The sequence below is a fragment of the Mus caroli genome, chromosome 14, assembly GCF_900094665.2.
Source record: "Mus caroli chromosome 14, CAROLI_EIJ_v1.1, whole genome shotgun sequence".
Taxonomy (NCBI): domain Eukaryota; kingdom Metazoa; phylum Chordata; class Mammalia; order Rodentia; family Muridae; genus Mus; species Mus caroli.
In genome coordinates, this window is record NC_034583.1 from 54,388,866 (window position 1) to 54,409,847 (window position 20,982).

At 47.9% G+C, this 20,982-nt stretch overlaps 1 protein-coding gene across 3 annotated transcripts in view; it reads right to left on the reverse strand.

Annotated features, from left to right (window-relative positions):
• Gata4 (GATA binding protein 4) overlaps positions 1-20,982 on the reverse strand; it is a 72,857-nt gene that overhangs the window by 33,921 nt on the left and 17,954 nt on the right. For 2 of the 3 annotated variants that reach the window (XM_021182271.2, XM_029468949.1), the window contains exon 2: positions 6,982-8,081. In XM_021182271.2, the coding sequence (XP_021037930.1) occupies positions 6,982-7,594 (613 nt within the window). In that variant the 5' untranslated portion in view covers positions 7,595-8,081. Of the gene's footprint in view, positions 1-6,981; positions 8,082-11,711; positions 12,122-20,982 lie in introns of those variants that run through there. The other variant, XM_021182270.2, reaches the window with a different exon arrangement.

Below are 20,982 nucleotides of genomic sequence, written 5' to 3' on the forward strand. Positions count from 1 at the left end.
ACTCACTTTGTAGACCAGGCTGGCCTCGAACTCAGAAATCCGCCTGCCTCTGCCTCCCGAGTGCTGGGATTAAAGGCGTGCGCCACCACGCCCGGCTGTTCTTAATATCACCTGAAGGAGAACTGTCCACCAGAAGTGGTCACTAACTACCAGATCTAAGTGTTTGTGCCCAGGAGGGGACACAGGGGCTAGGAGTGCCCCACAGCTGCAGACTGACTTGCCACAGCACGAGATCTGTCCTCAGTAAAGGAGCAAAGTTGAAAGACAGATTCATGGTACAGGTAAGGATGGATCAAGCCGCTCGTCAGGGTCTTGAAATAGGGCATGGGGGGAAATTCCAGGAGTTTGTAAAGGAAAAAATCAAGTAAAAAATAAAAACCAACATGCCTTTCCTGCCTGCCTATAAACACCGTTAAAATTTTTCATGAATGATGTGTCTGTTTTTAAAAGCTCCATTATCTTCTCTTCCCATCAGTATTATCACGTGGGGTCCATGTGCCATGCTAAGTGTGGAAGTCAGGGGACCTTGGAGTCAGTCCTCTGTGTCCATCCTCACATGTGCCCTGGGGATCAAACTCAGGCTGTCACAAATGCACCAAGCAGCAGTGTGGACATTTATCCATTGAGCCATCTTGGCCACCCAGTCTTAAAGTATTTAAAAGCTATTAACCATCATTTTGTTTTAAAAGTTCAAAAGGTTCCGTTGCACATTCAGGGCATGAGGACGCACAGTGGTATGTAGGAGCCAGTTGTCCACACACATAGGGTGGGGCAAAGACAATGTAGCCACACAATGGACTACCCCTCAGCTTAAAGGAGGAAACTGCTACATGGTACAGCTTGAAGACATGCTACTGAGTGAAATACACCTGACCCAAGAGACAAAAGTCTGGGCTGGTGAGATGGCTCAGTGGGTAAGAGCACCCGACTGCTCTTCCAAAGGTCCAGAGTTCAAATCCCAGCAACCACATGGTGGCTCACAATCACCAGAAATGAGATCTGACACCCTCTTCTGGTGTGTCTGAAGACAGCTACAGTGTACTTACATATAATAAATAAATAAATCTTTAAAAGAAAGTATTGTGTAATTTTGCTCATAGGATGTAAGGAGAGCAATCAAAGTCACAGCCATGGAAAGCAGACTAAGTGGCTGGACAGAGCGGGAACTGCAGAACTGTTGCTGTTCTGCAGAATGAGAGACATTCTCACGATCCATCATCCAGCGATGCTGAGCCCCAACACTGCGCATGCGCAAAACTTCCTGTGCCGATGAAGAAAATATTATCAGTGCCAGAAAGATGGCTCAGTGGGTAAAAGTTATATGTTATATGTTTATTTAGTCTGTGTGTGTGTGTGTGCGCGCGCACGCGTGTGTGTGTGTGTGTGTGTGCGCGCACGCGCGTGTGTGTGTGTGTGTGTGTGTGTGTGCGCGCGCACGCGCATGTGTATTTGTGCACATGCATTTTTGTGCCACAGTGCATGTATGGAAGTCAGAGCACCTTCAGGGGGTCAGTTCTCTCCTTTTACCATGTCGGCCCAAGGGGATCAAACTCAAGTTGTCAGTGTCAGCCACAAGTTCCTTTACCCATGACATGAATATTTTTTATTATTTGATAGAATTATGAAGCACAAAAAAGGGTGAAGCTGACCAAAGCACATTTTCAATTTTATAACACACATGGCTGTAGCAAGCTTCTTCTCCAACTTCATCCCTTTTCTACCCCTTGGGCTCCCCATACATAATCAATGTTACAAATTCTTTACCTAGGACCCAAGGAAGGCTCTCAGAGATAGATAATTGTGTATTTTCAAAGAAATACAATGTATCTTCCTGTGTTTGACACCAAGAACATAGTATTTCCAAGTGGCTTGGAAAGGATCTTATGTGGCCCAATAATGACAGCCATCATATCTGCCTAAGTGAGTGTACAGTTTATGAATGTATACCCTGGTGATGTACATTTGTGTTACTTCTGGGCTTTGTTATTATGGGTGACAAAGTGGCAAATATGTACCTCAGACTTCATTATTTGGAGTCAAAAGTTCAATGTCAAGGGCTATCTACTCTGTAATCTGACTGGCTTACCAACGACTACCCACAAAGCTTGTACCAATGAACATTCCCACCCACAGGTATCAGAGTTCCTGTCCCCCACACCTCACAGTCTGTTTGTCTTCTTAGTGCATTTAAAGAGGGGGGAAAAATAAATAACAGGGAAGGGAACAGAAGAAGCCGTTATCTTCAACTGTCTCCTGAGCATATTCCACCAGCAAATGTGGCCTGACCTTTTCACGGGACACAAACGGACAAGTGACAGGTGTCACTAGAGGCCGAGACACACCCCAGGCTACCCCAACACACCTTCCTTATTTAATTGGTTCTCCACTTAGCACCACAAACCAGTCCCCACTTTGATTGGCCTGTTCAGGGTGGTAACCGGAAAATTAAACAACTTTGATTTTCTTAAGACTAACAAATTGTTCTTGAGCCCAACAGGCTACCTCAGGGATCACAGAGTTCCCTGTCTAAGCAAACTAGCTCTGAAAGCAACTGGCCTACTTGATAAAGCAGTCCCCAAAAGACCCAACAAACACTATAGCATTTTCCGCTGACCTCAGTCTTCAACTCTCTGAACACCTTGAGCGCCCCACCCCACCCGAGATGGAGCAATACTTTTCCCTTTTTGGGTTGTTTCCATAGCAATGCACACATTTGTTTCCTTCTGTTATTCTCACTGAGCCCTCAAACAACTCCATATTTTTCCCCAAATCCTCTAAGAATAGTACGGTTACTTATCTCTTTAAGACACAAAAGAATCGCTCTTCCTTAGTAAGCTATATTTCTTAGGCATCCCAGTAACAGCTACAAGCAATGCCACGTTTCAAGGTCTGTTTTTTATATCTAATCTCTTTCAGTCTCCTTTTTTTCTTTTGGTTTCTTTTTTGGCTTTAGGTCTATATAAGTCTTAATGGGCACAAAACTGACTAAACTGTGATGTGTTGTGCACACAATAAAAGTCTCCTACTTTAAGAATATATCTCAGGATGGAGAGATGGCTCAGCAGTTTAGAGCACCTGTTGCCCTTGCAGAGGACATGAGTTTGAGTCCCAGCTCCCACACGATGGTTCACAACCACACTTGACTCCAGTTCCAGACCATCCACTACCCTCTTCTGGCTTCTGCACTGCACTTCTGTACACACATGCAGGAAGAACACTCATACAGACAAAATAAATAAATCCAAAAGCAATTTTTTAAAGAGTACATCTCCATGAATTTAACCAAATGTCTCCAGCAGGGTCCTCACGGCACTGTGCCCTTTAAAAAGAGATGGCTGTTTTTCTCTGCTGCAGGAATGTCACAGTGCACATGCATCACCCTGAAGTTGTAAGAACTAGACATGGCTAGCTGTCTTGGCAGGGGTGCATGCAGCCTGCATGGAAGCTGGACCTCCAGACCCCATTCAGACATGAAGACAAGCCACGATCTGTGTGCACCACACTTAGTGACAGCCACAGCCACACACTCCAGTATTATCCTGTTCACAGAGAGCAGCACAGGCTCAGAGTCCAGCTGTCTGCAGTGGTCCTGGGTTTCTAGTGTCCTCGCCAGTTCTGCTCACTCTTCTCCGAGTCTCTAATTCTATCTTTGCTTTTTTTTTCTTCTTCTTTAAGCAGGGGGTTGCTATGGAGCTCAGACTAGCCTTGAGCTCTCTATTTTCCTGCCTCAGCCTCCTGAGTGCTGGGTCACAGGTGTATGCCACCACACCCAGTTCTAATTTACTTCTTAAAGGACGAAGGCAGTCGTTCTGTGTGGTTTGACCAGGGCAGGGCAGAGTCCTGGGGCAATTACCTCCCAGATCTTTACTCAAATATTTGCTACTTGCCCAGCATGTGCCAGGCACCTATGTATGAGTAAGACTCTGTACCCGTCTCAGTAAGGTCACAGAATTCCATTATTGTGCCTAATTAATGCTTCTAACAATTGCTTCAGGGTCCTGGGTCTGTTGAACTTGGAATGAACAAAAGTTCACATATATTACAGTCAGGGAAGAATAATTCATCCCTTGCCAAGTTCAGGTATTTTCACATGCCCCTGTTGGGTTTTATCATTTTTATTTTTATTTTTATTTTTTATTTTGCCTTATTCCAATAGCCAGCCCAAGAACTTGCTAGATGTTAGCTATTAATACCAAAACAGTTCAACCTCATAAAAAGGAATAATGGCATTTGCTTATTTTTCCTCAACACAAACTAAAAATATTTCCGACTTAGGAGTTGGTCTCTGGGATTTACCTTTGGAGATGAATCTGTTACTAAAGCAAAACACAAACTCTATTGTACCATTCCACAGTTCTACACATGCGTGGGGTACGGGATCTTGTATTTCTCTCTTTCATGTTGTAACTGCAGGTCCAGGCTCTTTCCTGTGGTGCCTTCGGTGGAGACTTCTGGGGTTTCAGAGGGAAGCTCCTCTCCTGCGTTCTCAGCTTGGCTCTCAGCTCATCTCCCCTTACCTTACCACAAGTCATTCAAAAACTTTCATATCTAATTAGGGTAACTATTTATACATTTCCATATCTAACTAGGGTAAGCCAACTATCCTTACTCAGTAGACTGTCCCAGGTTTAATACTAAAATTTCCAAGTCCTAGGAAGCCCTTTAGCCCCAGAAAAAGTAGAAAAATGAATAAAAGAGCTATCATTTATAAAAGAGCAATTACTAGACATCACATAGATTACCAAAGTCATCTAAGAGAAGTGGAGCTGAACTGAAGCCACCCTACACACTATGAAAAGAGACAGACAGAGGTAGGCAACTTGCCCAAGGTCACATGGCACTGAGGTTTGGTGGCTCCAAAATGCCTTTGATCACATCAGCATGCTATATGCCGTTTTAGACCTCAGTGGTCATAACATCTATCCAAAGGGGGCCTCTCAATTAGCCCAGAGAACCTTTCTCCTTCAGGCACTTGGTACCATCAGCTAGTATGATGGCTGATTCTCACTAAAGCTACCAAGCATGACTAATGTCCAAGAATAGGCAGGCAATAAACAAAACACGTAGGAAGGAAGGAAGCAGCTAGGACTATCTCTTAGTGGTAGAGCCTTTATCCAACCTATGTCAGAGACTGTCTAATCTTCTGTCCTAGGGTAGGGCTGGAGAAGAAAACATCTTCACACAGAACGCTTTTAACTGAACAATGCCATCAGACTGTCAGATCGTCCCGAGGGCTATGTGATTAAAAACAAAAACAAAACAAACAAACAAACAAAAATACCCAAGTGTATCTTCCCAAACACATGGAAGCATGACAATAGATTCTCAACATGCCTGGTGCTCCCTCATGACAATCCCAGATCATTTCTTTAAAGACTTGGCAAAGGGTCTCATGTGCTGATTTGTAGGGCAGACACAAGAACCCAACATATAGTCTCCTAAGGAGAGAGGAGATGCACGTACCCTATCGTTTTGTTTGCCCTGTGTGGATCCTGGAATTTGGAGAACCTTTTTCAGCTCCCGTGCTCACGGGTACAGTCACACAATGTCACTTTGTTTTGCTTTTATACTGAATACAGGAATGTCTTCTTCAGCTTTGAATGGGGACTTCACTCTTTGCTGTATCCAAACACTAAATCCCGATTCTAGGATTTTTTTTTTTTCTTTTTAATTAGACTGGGTCTGCTGTGTATCCCAGGCTCTCCTCCCCTCTCTGAAATTTCAGTCATGGGGCATCACACCCAGTTATTCCTTCTTATTTTAAGCTAGGAGTTGGGTTGAGCTGAAGGAAACTCAGCTACTAAGGATTCAGGCCAATACCACCCCACAAAAAAACTAACTTCCAGCCTCAACCAGATGGAAACTACCACCCTGCTCTGTGCTCCTTCCTCTGGGTGCTGTCTTCTTGGCCCTGCAGGGGAGGAAGACATTGGTAGCCACAAACCCAGCTCTGGCGCCACTTTTCCCGTTAATCAGTTTACCTGGGATGGATGTTTGGCTAGACCCCCCTCTTGAGGGACCTTCCATGGCCACCCAGGGAGTGGCAAGGGATAGACTTTACTCTTCAAAGTGACAGCAAATGCAAGAGGATTTAGCACTTAGTAGGTAGTCAATAAACATTAACTTTGTTTCTCAAGTCTGTGCTTCCTCCTTTCCCCTAGAGCCAGCTCCATTCAAACTGCACCTCCATTCCATTCCAGAAATAGGCTCTTGGCATTTTGTACGAGTGGACAGCCACTTTCCTTTCTTTCCCCTGGCCCAAGTGGCTAGGGCCCCTCTGAAAGTTAGTTCAGTGTGTAGATTGTGTAAGTGGGCAAGTTGCTGTCCCTCTGAGTCTGACATTGGAGGGGCATACTGGCCATTGTTAAGGTTAAGCTGGCTTCCTGAGAAAGAGGCAGCCCTACAAATTCTCCATTTAATCCAGGCACTAGAAAGAACCCCCTCGGCACTGTCCCCAGACACTGTCCTAAAGTATCTGACCAGGGAGTGGCTCCATGAGACCCCAGAGTGTGCCTGAGGACTCAAGCGGGGCTAGGCTCCAGTTTAACCCACCTCTGGCGGGTCTCCTTTGCAGATCGCCTCATTATTTCCGGCGTGAAAACCCCTACAGGAAAGTCATCTGCAACCCTGGGGGATCCTCTAACCTAGTTGCCAAATGGCACAGGTCTCAAGTTTGTTGAGGTCTCAGAGGAAGGGATGAGGGAAGTAGGGGCTGAGTCCCAGATATCACATCCAGACTGTTCCAGCTGACCCTAGAGAACCCAACACCTCCCATTGCCACCAGCAGGCTACACAGACATTGCTGGATCCTGGTGGCCAGGCTACTCATCATCACTGTGGCCCACCACCACCACCACCTGGAGTCTCTGACTTCCGGGCTGCCTTCCTGGGAAGCTCCTTGCATCAAGGATGTTCCTCAACCCCAACAGAGTTGGGAAACTTGAATGCCCCAGACTGGGCTCAAGGCCCTAAGGTACTCACCGAGATTGGGGTGTCTTCCAGGGTTGGCCCGTCCAGGCAGGCTGTGCAGGACTGGGCTGTCGAAGGGGCCGGCGGAGGCGGCAGCGGCCGCGGCCCAGGATGCTCCCACGTCGGCCATGTAGGCTGGGTAGGGGCTGGAGTAGGAGCCAGCGAAGCCGGGACGCCCGTACTGCTCTCGGCCAGCCAGACCAGCGCCCGCCGCCCCGCCGCCACTGCCGTAGGCTGCAGCTTCCCGGGCTGCTGCAGCGGCGGCAGCGGCCGCCAGGGACCCAGTAGTCCCCGGGAAAGAGAAGCGCGGGGACACGGGCGGTGGGGTGTAGGCAGCTCCCTCGGCTCCAGCCTGGCTCCAGCCGGGGCTACCCTGCTGGGTCCCAGGCCCCGCACCCGACGGGCCGGCCCCAGAGCTGCCACCCGAGGTGGCTCCAGCTGCAGCGGCACTGCCACCGCCCTGCAGGTAGGACAGACCCAGCACAGAGGACGGCACCCGCGGAGTGGGCACGTAGACGGGCGAGGACGCGGCACCCGCGCTGTGCATGAAGGCGCCAGGGCCACCTGCTTCGTAGGCGCCGGGCGGGGGGCCGTGGTTGGCGGCCATGGCCAGGCTTTGGTACATCGCCCCAAGCTCTGAGCGGAAGGCAGACAAGAACTAGAATGCGGGTGTGCGGAACTGTCACCAAAAAAACAGAACAAAACAAAACCCCCCAAAATACCCCCCCCCAAAAAAAAACAACCGGAGATCAAAAAACGAGGAGAGGCACAACTCGCTCAAAATAGATACGAATTAAATCCAGCATCAGAGCAGAAACCTCTAGGCTCTCTGGTTTGCTCAGGAAAAAGAAAATCCCAAATTGGATTTGCAGTTGCTCCAGAAACCGTGCGGGAGGGCGGACTCTATTCCAGGGCCCAGAGGCTGGAGGTGCCCAAACGCAGTCCAGGCTGGTCTCGAACACCCTGAGCAGGCCTTCGGATCACCCACCGGCTAAACAAGTCTAGTCCTTGCTTTCTGCCTGCTACACACCCAGGCGTAGCTGCTAGCTCCAGAGCGGCTCCAGCGAAGAATGACAAAGAGGGCCCGGTCCCTTCGAAGCGAAGCGGCAGTCCTGAAGGAGAAAAGGCAACAAATGTGAGAGAACCTCACCGACATGGTTTTTCAGAACCATGTTCCTGTTTTCCAAGATTTCTTCCGCACAGCAAACGAAACCACCCTTCTCTTGCCTGGGTTCAGCGGACTCCCAGTACCGCAAAAAACAGCTGCCTTTGTTTGGTCCCGGAGGGAGACCTAAGTCTCCAGCATGAAGTTCTTGGTTGAGCTCTGGGCCAATTATTTGATATTGCTTATCAGAAAGGACTTTAATTTTAATTTTAATTCTTCTCTTTCTTTCTTTCTTTCTTTCTTTCTTTCTTTCTTTTTTCTTTCCTTCCTTCCTTCCTTCTTTCCTTTCCTTTCCTTTCCTTTCCTTTCCTTTCCTTTCCTTTCCTTTCCTTTCCTTTCCTTTCCTTGTCTTGTCTTGCCTTGCCTTGCCTTGCCTTTTCTTTTCTTTTCTTTTCTTTTCTTTTCTTTTCTTTTCTTTTCTTTTCTTTTCTTTTCTTTTCTTTTCTTTCTTCCCTGAGTATTCTGTAAACACAGGGTTTTGAGCTCTGAAGAATGGTAAGGACTCAAAAGATCTATCTTTTTTTTTTTTTAAAGTTTTAATTGTTTCCCCTCTTCTCTTCAAACAATTTCTTGACCAAACAAGAACTGTAGTTTGGGCGGAGGAGATAACAAACTTTATAAAAAACCAGCAACCCGCGAAAGTTTTGTTTGTAATCTAGAAAACAAAAAAACCAAACAAACAAAGAAGAAGAAGAAGAAGAAGAAAAAAAAAACGAACACCTAGAGGTAGAATCTAAATGTTTATAAATGAGCAAGTGTTGGTGAAACCATAAAAAAGGATTGTGAAACTCCTTAATCGTACTGTGCATCATGTGGGTGTCAAATCAGACAAGTCACACGTTTCTGCAAATAGTTACATTTTAAACACTTTGCAGACTATATATGGGGAGCAGAAAAGCAGGCGGGTTGAACAAGGCCACTTTCCAGAACTCTGGGAAGCGCTGAGCTCCCTAGATGACTTTTTCCTGTGGAACTGAAGATCCACCCAAACCAGAATTGATTCTTGGTGCTTGACAGCATCCTTCCTGGCATCCTGGGTTTTGGCATTACCAGAGACTATGGTATGTGTGTGTGTGTGTGTGGGGGGGGGTCCCTCTATTTTCCTAACACACCTGTTAGTTTCAATCCTCCCTCTCTGCACCTCTATTAAGTAAAGGTGTCCACATTCATTATTTCCCTGAAGACAAGACTGCAGTAGAGGTGAAACTTGTTGAAGATCAAAGAACACTTGAAGTGGGGCTCTGGAGGACTCTGAGTATTTGTGATTCCCCTTAAGAGGCAGCTACTTTTGATTGGTTTCTATTTTAGTCAGTGATGCATCTGCAATAATATTAAACGAGCTAGATACAAACCCTGGGGCCTGTCCCCTTTCTGAATAAATAACTTTAGACACTTCAGTCCCTCATCTGTAAAGTGCAAATATTACAGGTGTCTTACAGTCATTGGAGGATTATGGCTGTATTATAATGTAATACACACAAAACATTCATGACCAGATCTTAGAAGCCTTAGGCACACAGATGATTCAACAGAACAGCCATTAATGCAGATCTCCAGTTTACACTGCAAGAGAGTACCTGGGATGTAATTTATACTTACAATAAATCATCATCTTTATTACTGTAAAATTCCGGAATTGGGCATTTAGTATATGCACTAATGTTTCCCCCATCTTTGCATCATCTCTAGCAACAATGAAATCGTGACAAAGTGTTCAGTCACATGGCGACTGATAAATTGTTTTATATTTACTTCTTCAAAATGTGCAATAAACTACCAGCTAGGTGGTTGAATATTTCCTCCTAGCACATTTGGCTGGAGGGTAGATACAAGAAACTTGACCTGAGATCACCAACTTTTCCCGTTAAAAAGAAAGAAAGGCATAAAGTTTTAAACTTCCTGGAAATCTCTGGACTCCTATAAGCAACTATGCAGATTTACATTGATTTAAAAAAAAATATCCACCATTCATTTTTTAAGTCAAGTAGTTGTCCTAATTAATTGCACTTTCTATAATGTCAACTCAGGAAGTTATTTTTTTAAGGTAATATAAGTTTTCTTTTCTCCACTAACAGCAGTTAAAAGAAGAGATTTAGAATTCTGTAATCTAACTTACAGTATTCGAGTGGTGTTAATGTGCAAGCCTGAAAAACTGCAAGCACGAAATCAGTTTGGGATCTCAGGCTTGTGTGCAGAAACTCTCTGAAGTTTCAAATGAGTGATGTTTTAACCTGATGTTGAATTTCTAGAACAATAGAAGGTGGAGAAGATATCCCTCTTTACTGGAAAGGCCAGAAACCATTCTCCTAGGTGGATTCTTGCCTATCTGTGATCTGGCGCCTAGTAGCCTCCATCTTTTCACATAAGTCTAGTCCGGCCTGGCCTAGACTTTTCTCTCTCTTTAAAATCACCCTACAAAGTTCATCCCAAGTTCCCCAACAGAAAGAAAATTATTTCTCTTTTCAGGATTTAGTCCACAGCTCTTCCGGAACCTGTTTTTGAGAGTCAGAAAATACACCGCGCTGGAATGTGTCTTTTTACAGGTCTTTTCCTTTAGGCTCCCGAGGGTCTCTCTGGTCCCGCCACACTGAGAATGGTCACTAAACAATTTATACACTAACCCTCCGTAATCTCCCCAAGTAACCTTTCTTCTAATGTTCAAAGCGTTCTTCCTGGCTGCCTTCCTTTTCCAAAGGTACAGGAAATAAATTCCCGAGGTGTTTCCCAGCAGCGCGGCCTTATTTCCCCAGATCCTTTACTGCCTCGGGTCCCTCACTATCCTCTTCCTTTCAACCGAAAAGCCCCTCTTTCCTTCCACCTGGTGAAAGTTCATCACCCAGACATCTCTTCCCCAAGAGTAACCACTGCCAACTCTCCCGGGCCACATCCGAAAGATAGAATAAGTGAATCAGGGGAGCTTGAGCTGACTACCCAAGACTATCCCTGATGTCCGCCGGGGTTTCGGCCCTGGGTCGCTTTCTCCCCGAAAGCGGTGTATGTGGGTAGTATTCAGCAGTGCGTAACACACACAATTCCTGAGCCCTAGAGGAGTTTGAGGAGGTTGGACAGAAAGCAGAAGAGATCCGCAAGTTTCCGAGCCTATCTCCTAGCGCCTCTAGACCTCCCCCCCGGTCCCCTGGCTGCCTGCCCCTGCCACTCTGCACTCCCTGCGTCGCAGGCTGAAGACACTATCCCGTCTGCACCCCAAAGTGTGGGCTATGCGGCCTGTCCAGGGTCAGTCGGTCAGAGAGATAACACGGGCCCTGGCCAGTGGGATGGAAGGCAGAGCTGGAGAATCTGCAAACAGGGCCGATTAAAAGGACTCATGTTCCCTCCCAAACAATCCAAACGCACCTCTCCAGCACCCATCAGTTTTTGCTGCTAATCAGTCCCACTCGATTTAAAGTCCTCGCTAGGCCAAAGTCAAAAGCGGAGCAGTTTTTAGCCAATCTGGGGGCACTGGAGTGACCGGCGTCTCCTTTCTCAGTTACCTACCTCCCTATTCCAGGCAAACTAGGGCGGCGGACTTGTGAGTTTCTCCTGCCCCGGAAAAGAGCAGGGACTCGGGGAACCCTACCTGGCCAGCTCCAGTTTCCCAGAAAGCCGGCGCGATCTCCGTGAGTCCGCGGAGCTGCAACGGCGGCGGAACCTCGGGCGGCCACTCTGCGGGCCTCCGGCTTGTCCCTTGCTCCCGGCGCGGTTCCCCGGGCCCCCGCGTAGCGATCGCCTGCTCTGACTGGCCTAAGGGAGTCACGTGCAAGGGCGGGGGCGGGGGAGCGCGGACCCGGCAGCACCTCCGCCCGGCGCCCGCCCGCAGGACTCTTCCCAAAGCTCCCCCAACAGGCAAAGTCCATGCGCGCGGATCTCTCGGGGAAGGAAAGCGCTCAGTGCCGGGCGCTCCGTTCTGCCCTCAGTGCAGCCCGACGTCTTTGCGGTTTGCTGCTCTGCCAAGGATCGTGTTTATTCTCGAGTTTCTTTTCTTTCCTCCCTACTCTCAGTGGTCCACGTCCAGCGCCCCGTTCAAGGGGCGGGGCTGGTAGAGGAGAAGGTGACCTCGTACGCTGGGCTCATGGTCGCCTTTGGGGCACTGGGTCACCCGGGGTGCCTTGCTAGCCTCAGATCTACAGGGCCCTTGAAGTGAGCTCGGGAGAGGGTCAGGAGGCACTAAAACCTGAACTGGCCCTAAAGGTCGGTGCCTAGAGACGCAAGCGCTCTTTTCTCCTTCCCACGAGCCGGTGGAGACTGCAAGGCGCCGAGAACCTCCACCAGCCCAGGAGTTTATGTATTTATACAAAACGCGCACCCCTCGCCGCCGACACTTTTTCCCACTTCTGCGGTCTCTCGTCCCTTCTCATCACTCCCTATAGCCCTCACCGACTGGGGTCCAATCAAAAGGACGAAGTGGGGGTGGGGAGCCTGGTCTCTAACCTTAGAGCCCATTCAAGGACTGTAGTTCCTTCCCTAGGGTGGGGGTAGGGAGGGTGTCAGACCTTAGTTTGGAGTCGGCGTCAGTGCCTGTAGGCCCTGGCGCAGTGGGGCTGTGAGGGGAGAGTCCCTCAGACAGGTCTAAAGGTTAATAGAGCAATCACAGGGCCCTATTACCGCGTAAAAATAACCCATCGATTACCACAGCCTTCAGCTGCAGATAACAGCTCTCTGGTGGCTCTCGCGCTTTGGGCTAAACTTTTTTTTTTTCTTTTAAGGCCGCTTTTCTCTCCCCAGCACGGGTTTCCAATACAAGATTAGAGGGGTCAGGAGAGGGCTGGAATACCACCCGGTAAGAACCCTGCGCGGCCCGAGAAGGCTCAGGATGGCACCGGCTCCCGCAGTTCGAGGACTGACAGCAGATTGCCATTGCCCCGCCAGTGCAAAAGCAACTCAGGCGCTAGGAACAGGCTGGGACGCGGAGCCGATTGAAAGGGAAAACCCGTGGGACTTTGGCCAACCCGTGGGGATCTCAGGAAAATCCCAGAGGAAGGACTGAGCGCGGCTGCGCCGGGGGAATTCTCTTTTCCAAACCGAAGGGGCCCGAGGTCCAGAGCGGCTCTAGAGGAGAGAAAACTAAGGCCATCACGGGTGCTGAGCTGCCCGCACTCTGACTTGATTTACCGACGTAGCCCCGGGTGCCGCCAGTTTGAGCCCTTTGGCGTCCCGGAAGCTGGGGCCCCATGATTAGGGTCCCTTCTCCAGCCCCCCCCCCCAATCCTAAACAATGCCAGTCAGAATCAGGGCCTGCAGGTTCGAGATCTGGTAAAGTTTTGGGGATGGTATTCTGAGGATTTCAGAGGCTATCGCTAGACATCAAGGAACCTCCCCCAACTTCTCCTCTGAGACTCTCGGATGAATGCAGAGAATGGCGTGGCCCTTGCTTTATTTTACAAGAAACCCTCAACTACCTGGTGAGCAGGAGAGAAACGAAGCCAAAGGCCCACAGCCCACGCCAACGAGGCGTGTCTGTCTCTCTGTCTCTGTCTCTGTCTCTGTCTCTGTCTCTGTCTCTGTCTCTCTCTCTCTCTCTCTCTCTCTCTCTCTCTCTCTCTCTCTCTCGTTCTCTCTCTCTCCCTCCCTCCCCCTCTCTCTCCCTTCCTCCTCCCCCTCCCTCTCTTTCTCTGACTTGTGTGCCTTAGATCTCAGATCTGCCTCACTGTAGTGTCCCTCATAGATCAAAATGCGCTAAGCTCCGGGTCCAAACCTAGCGTTCCTGGTTTTGTTACCCATGAAGTCAGAAGCTTGAGGCTTAGTGTCTGGGGGAACAGCCACGTGTGATACGCCTTTGCGTTGCCAGGGTCTTAGGCAGCTGCCAGGCGACATTCTCCTTGTGTCTTAGCCATCCCCACCTCTACCCACCCAACAGCCTTCCTGAAAACCAGGTTCTAACGGTTTAAAAGGAGGGTGCCCCAGGTAGTCTGGGGATACTTTGCTCAGTGCGATTAAGAAACTCAATGAAATCTCTAAGGGAATCGGGTGATCCTTCGCTCTTGCTAAGATCAGCCAAAGACCGTTCCAGGAGTCTCCAGGCATCTCCCGCTGAGCTGACTGCTGCAAGCGGGAGGCCCGAGACAGTTCTCTGACTCTGAAGGCGCCTGGGACAGAGACATTTGTTTCAGCTTCCTGTGACTTAACCCCCACACTTTGGGTCCCACACAACAAATTTTTCCCGGTGTGTGGGCTGAGAGTCAAACCAGACGCGTTTCTTGGGCGCTTTTGGTTTTTTCTTCATTCCCTCCCTCCTTCCCTCCCTCCCCTTGCCTCCGGTCCTTCAGTTGCTCCCTTCCTCTGCTGGAACCAGAAGAACTAGGCGACCTCTGTGCGTTGCCAGGAGCGGGGAGCATTTCAAGGCCTTGCTGGCTGGAGATGGAGGGGGGTTATCGGCTGCCTCTAGAGGTTCCCAGGCTCCTCTCAGACTAGGGAGGCCAAAGAGAGGAGGGGGGCTGGGCATGCTGAGGATCAGACTTGGCTATTTTTAAGGACTATGTCACTAGGATGGGAGGGGGGTGGCTCAACTCCGCTCACGTTCCCCTTTCTACTTTCCTTTCCCATGGTCTATGGGCAGAAGCGTCAGGCTCACCTTCAACCTTCTTAGATCTTTTTGCTCAGAGTGGAGGTGGAGCGTCTAATGATCCAGTCTTAAGTCTGTAGCTTTCCATAATAAGACTGATTTAGGTGAGCCGTATTCCTAAATAATCTTTGCAGCACAAAAGAATACATTTTATTTCTTGTTTCACGAAGGATTCTGAGACTTAAGCCGGCCTCCTAGCTAGCAGAAACGAAACTGTAGGCTGAACACGATGTACGTAGGAATTGAGACTTGAATTTCCTCGAAGTGGGGGGGGGGGACACAAAACAAACAGCAGATGTTGGATTTCACACAGAGACCAAGAGAAATCCCCCCACCCCACCCCCAAGGAATTGGGCACCAGAGAGTGCCCTCTGGGACCTCTGTGATTTGGTTTAAAAGGTGGCCAAAGTTGGTCATCACAATGTCCGCATTTCTGGAGACAGATGCCCCTCCGAATTCAACGGGAATCAACTCACAAGTCACAATGAGAGAAAAAACGAGTTCCGGAAAGAAACTAGAGCTTGGAGTTTGGACGGTTTCCAGTGTTTGGTAAGGGAGCCAGAGGTAAGATACAGAAATCCAGCTTGGTCCTATAGAACAGACACCTCAGGTGCAGCCTTGCCTCTGGATCTACAAAGGACCTGGGCTAGATGCGCAAAGTGACCCGCACTGAACGAATTCGGTCTCCTGTCCTAACAACAGTCTGACACCGCAGACGCCACGTCCCTTTCCTCTGTGACTGTCAGCCCGAATCTCGAGACTACCCTGCTCAAAGCAGAAAATTCCAAGAGAGCAACTGGACACACCTCATCTTGTTCAAGAAAAAAGAAAACAACAACAACAACAAAAACAAAAAACAAAACCAAAACCAAAAAACAAAGAACCTGCAAGGCCAAGTCTATGTACCCCACCCCTATGCATTCTTCCCCCAGCCCTGGACCTTCAGCTCTTGGGATCCCAGGCAGAAGAGGGATGGTTGTGAATTCTCTGTGCCCACACATCCCAGAACTAGCCCCACACCTAGAGTCAAATCTTGAGGTTTCACCATAAAAGAAAGTAGCCCTCTTTAATAGTTTAGCTTTTAAAGAATTGTGCAATGTTGCAAAATGAAGCGGTGTCTTCCTCATAGATCTCAGAAAATGCTTCCCAGTGTTACCAGTCTGGAGACCAGTTGGTGGCATATTTCACAGTCACTTCTAAACTACAGGTCACTCTCCTATTTTACTTTTTTGATAAAACTTGCCTTCAAATTTCTGCCAAATTCCTAGAAGAGTCCTGAAAAGCTCTCCACAATTTTTCTTTGGGGAAACATTGCAAAGCAAGAATGAGGAAGACAAAGCTATTATCTTCATCTTTAAAATGACACAGAAAGGTTGGGGCTCAGAGTAGGTTGGGGCTCAGAGTCTACGTGGTAAAGTGTAGGTGGAGGCAGCGGGTCTCCAATCCAAATTCTCACCTTATTTCTTAATAATCTAATAGTAGCTGTAAAATATTCTCTGTTGCAGTCATTTTAATTTTTTAGTCTCTAATGTTGTTTCTTTTATTTAAAAATTCAATTTCAATTTAGAACAAAACTGTGCCTCATAATCTAAGAAAATTCGAAAAGCTTTTTGTAAAAAAGATTTTTTTTTTTTTTGCTAAGTTTATGAATGATGGCAGAGGCTTTGTGAATAGGTCTTCAGAACGGAGTACCAGTCTTGACAAGGTCACCATGTGGTCCAGGAGCCCAGTCCTGAAATAGATACCCCTTTCTCCCACAGACTCTCTTCTTTCTGCTTCCCAAAGGACTCTTCTTTAGAGAAGGGCACCCATCCAGAAAGCAGGTAAAGGAAGCTGCAGAGAGAGGGAGTTGCCCTCTTCTGGAGGTCCCACACAAACTTGATCATCTGCTCTGAGACTATTTCCTGTAGGGGCTGGTCTCTTAGATATCTAACGTGCCACCTCTGTCATCATTCTCGGTGGACTGGCACTGGATTCGATTTGTTCACAGGTGGGGGCCTCCTTCCTCATTTATTCTTTTAAAGTTGCCCAGAGATAGAGTGCCATTAATTAATTCCCTATTAAACATCCATTTGATTTATTCTTAGGTCTTTGGTCTCTGAGGTTAGAAATTCATTTGTCTGTGGTTGCTGGCATTAATTTTCACATCACTACACCCTACAGAAAGCTCGGGGAGGTGAAAAGTGAGGCTGATGCACAGTAGGTGTTCAACTAAGTATTTACTGAATGGTTGAATTTGCAAGAAAGATTTGCTTATTTGTTTTGTTTGAGGCAGAGTCCTGTTATATATAGACCAGGCTGATCTTAAACTCACAGAGCTGTACATGCCCCTGGCTCTGCCTTTTCCTTCCTTAAAATCACATATTACTAGGCAAGAGGAATGTTAATAGTATTTCTGGTGTTGCTGGGAGAGCTCAAAGCTCTTAAAAAAAAAAAGTTTTGGTCTATGAGAATCTTTCCATCTAGTCGCAGAGGAGAGGACTGGGACAAGGGACAGATCTGCAGAGTGCTAATCCAGTCCAGCTTGTGCATATCCCTGTCTACAAATTGCCCATCAACATCTAGGCTATATCTCAGGTAACACTAAGAGTTCGAGATGAGCAAGAAGAATGGATGTCTGGATGTAGATCAGATGCTGGAAGTCAAGTTTAACTGGAGAAGCTAGCTCAGTATACCGATGAGGCTGTGAATGGCAGGGAATGTGGTGGGGATCTTAGAGAGGCAGTCCACCAAGGGATGCTGCGGCATGATTCTGATATCTCAAAGGATCCAGATCTATTAAATCCTGGAAGGACAGAAGACTGTCAGACATCAGGAACGGAGAAAATTGGAAAGTGGAGAGCATGAACACAAGAAGAAAGCCAGAGCACTTGGGAAGCAGAGCCAGGTAGATTTCAGGGTTCAAAGCCAGCCTGGTCTACAGAGTGAGTTCCAAGACAGCCAGGACTATACAGAGAAACCCTGTCTCAAACAACAACAACAACAAAACAAGAAGAAAGAGAGAAAGGAACAGAGACAGAAATAAAGTAGAGACAAGGAGTCGGGGAAGGCAGAAAGGTGCCCAGAACTTCCAAGGGTGAAAACTTGGTGCTGTCCTAGCCAGCTTCTTTCCATAAAATGAAGACAGATGAAAACACATCAAATAGGTAGAATGTCAAATGGCAGATGGGAGCTTGAGAGTGGAGGCTTCAGACACACAAAACTGGTCAGAAGGATTAGGGCTAGGTGCCAAAGGAGGAGACCGTTCCTGAACAGAACTATACCGGCCTGAGCCTTCTGAGAAGTCAGAGCTACCCAGCAGCAGCCCTTGGTGGGTTGCCTCTTTAGGATCCTCACCACCTTCCCCGTCAGTCACAGGGCTTTACAGAACTGCTGGGCTTCCCTCTTCCGACTCTACAACTAGACACCAGAGCTTTCCCCTGAAGGACTCCGAACACGCACACACCAGGGGCGACCCGGAGAGACCCCAGAGACCTACTGTTCTAAGTGCCAGCTTGGCCCTGCTTCCGCATAGGCGGCCTACTGCCTCACACCGAGGTGGCCGGAAAGAAAGCCTGCGACCCTAGCACCCTTCACCTCACCCGCGCGGAGCCAGAGGTGACCCCGAGCCAGAGACGCCCAAGTAGGCGCCGCGACTTGGCGGGCCCAGAGAGACAGGAAAATGTCAAGGAAGCTCGAAGACCAAGTGCAAAAACAGCGTCTGAACTAGCTTTGACTCGGGCCCAGAACCAAGCTTGGGGAGGGAGATGAAGGTGAGAGGGTGGGCAGCAGCGAAGGAGGCTGGAGGTAACACTGTTCCCGAAGTGACTAGCCACCCTGTCTGGCCCTGCCTTCCAGTCAAGGACTAGCACCAGAGCCCACGCTTATCCACTTTCCACCACTGTAGCAGGTGCCTTTGGAGTGGCGGTTTCTTCCCCTCCCTTGGTTCAAGCACCTCCTTCCACAGAAGGCAGAAGGGGAGCATGGAGCCTTGGCGACTAGGACTCCTGTTGCCGCCGTCACAGCACACTTAATAGTTTTCAGAACTGAGTCAACTCTGACAGACAAGCCTCATACTTGGTTTCACCAGGGACAGGGTGCACTCTCTTTAAACTCTGAGTTCTTCCCCAGAGATGCTAGTGAATAACGAATTGCTAAGACCCCAGGATTTGAAGGGAGAACAACCGAAGATTAAAGAAACCCCTGAATGAAGTGGACTGATGGGGACCGAGGTACCGAGAGCCAGCGGCGCCGCCGGCACCCGTAGAAAGGTGCCCCGCTTCAAGCAAGCAGCTTCTCCTTCCACTTCCCGCAACACAGAAAGTAGCGCTGTTCCTTGGGGAAAGGGGCAGAACCCAGATCTGCCTCCCCTCCACCAGGAAGTCTCCAGAGATGCCTATTTCCTGATGTCCACACTACTTTCCAGTGAGTGGGGCGGAGGAGCACAGAACTGGTAACGACTTTCTTATGCCACCAATCAATCAAGAGGGATCGATTCCTCAAAAAAGCAGGTTTACTCCCTGCTGATCTCCTGCCCTTACTCCACTAGCTACTTTGTTAGGGCCAGTGTCTTTCTTGCTCTTTCTTTTGAAGGTTGTCCAACAGGTCTTACATTTGCAATGTAAGGTGGAGTAGCTTTGCTTATTTATTATTTATTTATCTATCTATCTATCTATCTATCTATCTATCTGTCTGTCTGTCTGTCTGTCTGTCTGTCTGTCTATCTATCTATCTATCTATCTATCTATCTATCTATCTATTTATTTATTTATTTATTTATTTATTTATTTATTTATGTGCGTGTTTGTTTTTCGAGACAGGGTTTCTCTGTGTAGCCCTGGCTACCCTGGAACTCATTCTGTAGACCTTGGCTTGCTTCGAACTCAAATCCGCCTGCCTCTGCCTTCCAAGAGTGTTGGCATTAAAGGGATGTACCACCACCGCCTGGCAATTTTAATTAAAAAAAAATTAAACAAGATCAGAGTGGCCCAAGAGGGGCTCACATTTAACATGTAGCTGAGAATGAAGGATGACCTTGAACTTCGGATACTCCTGCCTCCACCCTTAGAGTCCTAGAATCACCATCACCACATCCAGTTCTATTCTGATCTGGGTTTGAACCCAGGGTTTTCACACATGCTAAGGCAGTACTCAAATACTGGCTGAGCCACATGCCTATTCTCCATGTTTTGTCTCATGTACTAAAAGGTATCACAGGTATCTTAAAAACAAAACAAAACATAACAAAACAAAACAAAACAAAAAACAAACCCTATAGGTTCTTTCATAATTATTCCAAACTAGGAAGCTCAAGGGGGAGACATAAACTATGTTCAACCATGCTATGGAATAATGGCCAGCAACAAAAAAATGAACAAATTTCAACAACACCCAAGGACATGAATAATCTGTAATGTGTTCAGTGCCATAGAAAAAGATCCAGATTCAAAAGACCATGTTTAAAAACCATCTACTAGAGCTGGGCGTGGTGGCGCACGCCTTTAATCCCAGCACTTGGGAGGCAGAGGCAGGCCGATTTCTGAGTTCAAGGCCAGCCTGGTCTACAAAGTGAGTTCCAGGACAGCCAGGGCTATACAGAGAAACCCTGTCTCAAAAAAACCAAGGGGGAAGGGGCATCTATACATGGCATTTTGAAAAAGTCACAACCATAGTGCTGAAGTCAAATCAGAGGAAGCCAGGACCACAGGGTGAGGCAGAGTTAGTTGAGGGTGTGGGAGCAAGTGCAGAAATTTAGGAGCAGTGTCAGGATTGTTCAATTGACATCTTGATTGTGTTGGTGTTTGCCAACAGATATAGGACTGTACACTAAAAGGAGTAGGTTTACAATTTGGAAAGGCACATGTCAATAAATCTAACAGTAAAAAAAGATGTTGGTGAGGCAAGATAAAATTCTTCAGTCCCCTCACCCTCTTCTCTGCCTGGTTCTCAGACTCCAGGGAGCTTCCACCCCTGACACATGTTTGACTCCCACTCAGGAAGGTGATTTAGATACCCAGGAAGCTCTGGGCTTCCATTTCAGAGATGCAGACTCCAGCCTTGCCCCTCAGCCATTGCTCAACCTGGCTTCACAGAGCTCCATCCTGGGTGTGCTGCCAACATCACACACACTTCACAGGAAACTGTATAGAGGTTGACATAGGAGCAAATGTGATCCTACACTAGCCTCCTGAGAAGCCTGTAACTTTTGGTCTCCCTTAGTTTGAAGTCTTCAGGCAGCAACTGCTAGGCTACCTGGGAGAAGTATACTTTGATTAAGAGTGCAGGATAGCAGTGAGCACGTGAATGTTTT